The sequence below is a fragment of the Crocodylus porosus genome, unplaced genomic scaffold (genome assembly GCF_001723895.1).
Source record: "Crocodylus porosus isolate Cpor-Errol unplaced genomic scaffold, CroPor_comp1, whole genome shotgun sequence".
Classification (NCBI taxonomy): Eukaryota; Metazoa; Chordata; order Crocodylia; family Crocodylidae; genus Crocodylus; species Crocodylus porosus.
The window spans coordinates 111,161,484-111,165,856 of record NW_017728947.1 but is presented as its reverse complement, the minus strand read 5'-3'; the positions used below and the strand labels follow the sequence as shown (position 1 = coordinate 111,165,856).

The window sequence follows — 4,373 nt, the reverse complement described above, 5'->3', positions numbered from 1 at the left end:
CTTTGTATTTGTCCTTGTTGAACCTCGTGGGTGTGTCCAGACAATCAGGAATGCATTTCCTCAGGATAGGCAGCAGCATCACACCTTGTGCCACTGCTGCTTGTCCCTGGGGAACTCCTGTGCCACACATGCTCTGGCGTGCCACAGGTTACCCTGAGTGGGGTAGAGAAGGCTGAAGCCAGCAACTGTGCTGGTCTCAGCAGCCTTACCTGGGGTTCTGGGGGCCTCTGGGAACTGCAACCATGGCACTCCTGCAGCAGGAAGCCTGGCCAGCAGCCAGAATGTGGCTCTGGCCAGCCAGGCTCTGGTTTTGCATGGTGCTGACATGTGTTGCCCTACTATTTTTTGGTGTGGGTTTTTTTGACCCTGGGATTTCAAAACCCCCCAACACTGCAAAGCAGCAGCACAGGGAATGCCTGCATGTGTGGCACTGCAGACAGGTCTGTGGCACCACATACGTACAGCCACACTCATCTGGCCCAGTCCTGAATCCTAGCCCAACTCTCCAGCATATCTGCTACTTATTTTATGCCAGACTTATTTAAGTTTAAATATCTCATTGCAGGACAAGTACAATCTCTGTATTATATTATGAACAGAGCAAGAAAGGCTGTAGGGCTCAGATTTAGCTTCTCTCGTAATGACCTATCATGGTGGTTCTTAACCTTTTTAGACGAAGACAATGCACTTCTCCAAAACTTTTCCAAACTTAGCAGCACCATATTTCAAAATCCAATATCAATATATTATGCATATTTTAATCGTAATCCTATTAATAATATGGTAGTAGCTAATTAGATTGTTATAATTATATTCACTCCATGGACACTGCTGCCACAGCCAAGTGGCTCTGCACCACTCTCCTCCTGCAGAGGCGGATTGGGAAAATGGCTATGGCAGGAGCATGTGCTTTTGCTGCAGTCCTTCCTGGGCCGACCTTGCGCAGTATCTCCTGGAAACAAAGGCGCACAGAGCAGATGGAACTGCTCCATGCGCTTGTTTTCAGGCAGCATGTTGAACTGAGAAGCAACTGCAGCAGAAAGGCACGAGGCTTGCATCACTTTGTGCAGACAGGTGTGCTGTTTCTGCTGCAGCTGCTTCCCAGTTAGACTACAATGTGCCTCCTGAAAACAGGGACACGTGGAGCAGTTTCGCTCCGCAGCAGCAGCAGCCCAGAGATGAATGCCATTGCCACCAGGGAGAACTCCCCATGCACTTCCTTTTTCAGGAAGCTGATCTGGGCAGTGCTGCAGCAGAAACGGATCGCCTGTCTGCATAATGCATTGCTAGCTGCATGCCTTTCTGCTGCTGCTGCTTCTTGTTCAGCTCTGACGCACCTCTTGAAACTGAGGTGGGCAGGGCAATTTCACCCCATGGCAGACAGTGCCGGCAACACAGCACCCCAGGCATGTTCTCACAGCACTCCAGTTTGGAACCACTGGCCTACTGTGTACTTGCACGTGAACTTCTAGTGAGGTATCTAGAGGAGCAGCATAGTTATGAACAAGAACGGCTGAACTACTAACTTCCTAAATATACCTTGTTGCCGGTAAAAATTATAAACAAGCATTTGGAAAATTCATTTTCAGTTTGCTGCTTAGGGGCACTAAGCCTAAACTCAGCCTTCTTCAAAGTAATGCATCTGAATTTCTGCTTTAAAAAGATGCCTGCAAAAAAGCTCTACTGCATAACATCTGTCAAAACGCTACAAAGACCCAAATTCCTCAAGATCCATGAACAACAGAGTTTAGCCTTAATGTCCAAAATACCTTTTACTTAAAGTAACTGTTAACAAACTGGGCATTCCTGGACACAGTTTCTCTGTCGGGTCTAACGTCCCCTTCCCTGCTCTGATTGGAGAGGCAGTTCGGCTTCGAGTCCCACCATACGGTGACGCTGGCGCACTGCTGGTTTCACTTTTTATGTGGACCGGAGACGAAGAAACAATTAGCGTCTTTGTGTCATCCACACGTTCTGTCGACACGGGCTTGATTTCGTCAGGAGTAATAGCTGGGGTCTGAGTTTGCTGAAATATGGTGATAGTGGCTGTATTCTGTAAGCCAGCAGACGCACTCTCCAGTGGAGAAAGCTGATCGAAGGAGCGTAACTGGAAGTCGTCATCCATTGGGATGTATGGAGCTAACATTTCCAAGTCTAAATCCGTTTCCTAAAAGAAGAATAGGTAAATACAATTCCTAATGCATTAGAATGACACGCCACAATACTTTCAGTGCCATCAATGCTCTCCCTCTTATCATGCTTCTGGACCAATGTTCTGTAATCCCCATTTCTTTTCAGCTATGAAAACCTTTTTCCAAACATTACTGCTTTGTCTTCGCTAAACTACTCTCAATTTAACACATTGATTTTAAATAGTCAAGGAACTGATTCTAGCCAAGAACAGAGTATTTTAGCTTACTTGTAACTGTAACTTAATGTACATACCTGAGTAGAGAATGGATTTTTCGCTTCTGTGTCTATCGCGAAGAATTTTTCCACTAATTCCAGTTTAAATTCATTAGCCATCTCATTATCCACATCAAAGCAATAGCCATTTGGACTACTGGGCTGTAAAAACAATTTAATTCCATTTTCAGTTTAGCTGTTTCAACAATACTACATTGAAAACAACACTAATCCAAACTATAATTGCAAAAGTGAAAACTCAGCAGACTAAAAAGTATTTCTGTTTATCCAAATATGCCCAAATTTTCCCCATCATACACTATAGAGCGGCACAGTCTGGGTGGGACCAGCCATTGGTGTGGCAGTAATTCATATGCCAAAGTACTGCAGCTTATGAGCTCTAGCAAACAGTTATCTGATTCTTAAATCTCTTAAAAGAAATTCACACTTATTATCACTTCTACTGGAGATGCTGTTAGATGCACTAGAAGAGTCTTAATGTTTTCTTCTTTTTTAAGCTTTCAGAAACAAAAATAACATTTTCAAGCTGATCTTTCATGTTTTTAGGTCATACCGAAAGTAACATTTACAATTATGTGCCCACACTCTATAAATGCAATCCAGATGTGAATCTGAATGTACAGAACCCAGGCATTTGGCAGTTATGTTCCTTCCCTCTGTGCAAAGATGCAGGTTTGTGAAGCAGCAAGGGTTATTTAGGGTCACAGGAAACAGCTGTGTGTGGGGGACCACTGAGATGTTCCAGCTGTTTGCTGTGGGTTTTTTATGTCGAAGGGTTTGGGCTGCTTTGCTCAGCTGCACTGGACCACTGATGAGCTCCAGATACGTGGAAAAGCAGTGCCCTTGGACTTAAAAGCCATAAGAAAACAGGTGAAATTAAGAGTTGCAAACCACTCGGATACAAAGGACGAGGGTTCTACTACATTCATATTCACAATTCACTCCACACTGATCAGAGGTCTTTATAAAGAAGTCTGCCATATTTTAATGTGATTTAGGAACAGTCATGACTGACCTCAGGTGAACTTTGGCTGGTACTCGCATCACTGGGACTGTCAGGCGTTTCTTGCATCTGAGGGATGGTAAATGAGAGTTCTAGTGGTTCCGTGTTTGGCTCCAGCTTTGACACAACTTCTCTATTGAGTGCAGGGTCAGCATTGCTACGAAGTGGCTTTGGAGTTTCAGAAGCAGGTAGTGGGGACATTGCCAAATTTATACTCTGCAATTTCTCACTGGATGAGGGGAGCATTACATCATTATACAAAGGAACTTCATCACATTGTTGCTCATCAGACTCTATAAAAATTAAAAGAAACCATCAACCTAAGTAAAGATACTGAGTGTGTCTATGGACCTCTTTAAACAACATGAGCTGAAATCATTTGATTAAGGAAAGTGTCACAGGGTCACGCAGGTGCCCTGTTCCTATGAAGGAATGAGGGTAGCTGAAACTCCTGAAGACAGCACAGGTGTTAGCTGCCAGGGCAACTAGGCTGGTCACGTGAGCAGAAAGGGGCCGGGCCTGGCCTTTATAAACAGCCCAGGCTGGAGCCTGGTTAGCAGGTCCCTTCTGGCAGCCTGAGGCGCGGGAGCGCTGCAGTAGAGCCAAGCAGAGCCGAGCCGATTGTTGCAGCCCGACCACCCAAGCGGCCACAGCATGGTGAGGGTGGAGAGAACCCTGCCGGGGAGGCCATTGCTAGACAGCCAAGTGAGCTCAGATCCCATGTTATAGCCAGGAGGCTTGTTGTTGTGTTACAGCCATTTGGCTTACGGTTCAGTTTCGTTACGGTTACGCCGGAGGACCGGGTGAGGCTATAAGGGGACGGAGAAGGCCTCGTTTAGGAGTGCCCCAGTAGAGTGGGGGTGCTCCCAGGGCCGGAGTGTGGCGCTGCATTGCGGGGTGTACTACCCCAGCCCTGGGGAGGGCACCGTAGTTGGGGTGCAAG

General features: G+C 46.1%; 1 protein-coding gene across 2 annotated transcripts in view; it reads right to left on the bottom strand.

The window, feature by feature from the left end:
• HIF1A (hypoxia inducible factor 1 alpha subunit) overlaps nucleotides 1-4,373 on the bottom strand; it is a 20,803-nt gene that overhangs the window by 3,050 nt on the left and 13,380 nt on the right. For both annotated transcript variants that reach the window (XM_019550932.1, XM_019550934.1), the window contains exons 10-12: nucleotides 3,443-3,723; nucleotides 2,446-2,568; nucleotides 1,770-2,167 (exon numbers count right to left, since the gene is read on the bottom strand). In XM_019550932.1, coding sequence (XP_019406477.1) covers nucleotides 1,770-2,167; nucleotides 2,446-2,568; nucleotides 3,443-3,723 — 802 coding nt within the window. The remainder of the gene's footprint in view (nucleotides 1-1,769; nucleotides 2,168-2,445; nucleotides 2,569-3,442; nucleotides 3,724-4,373) is intronic.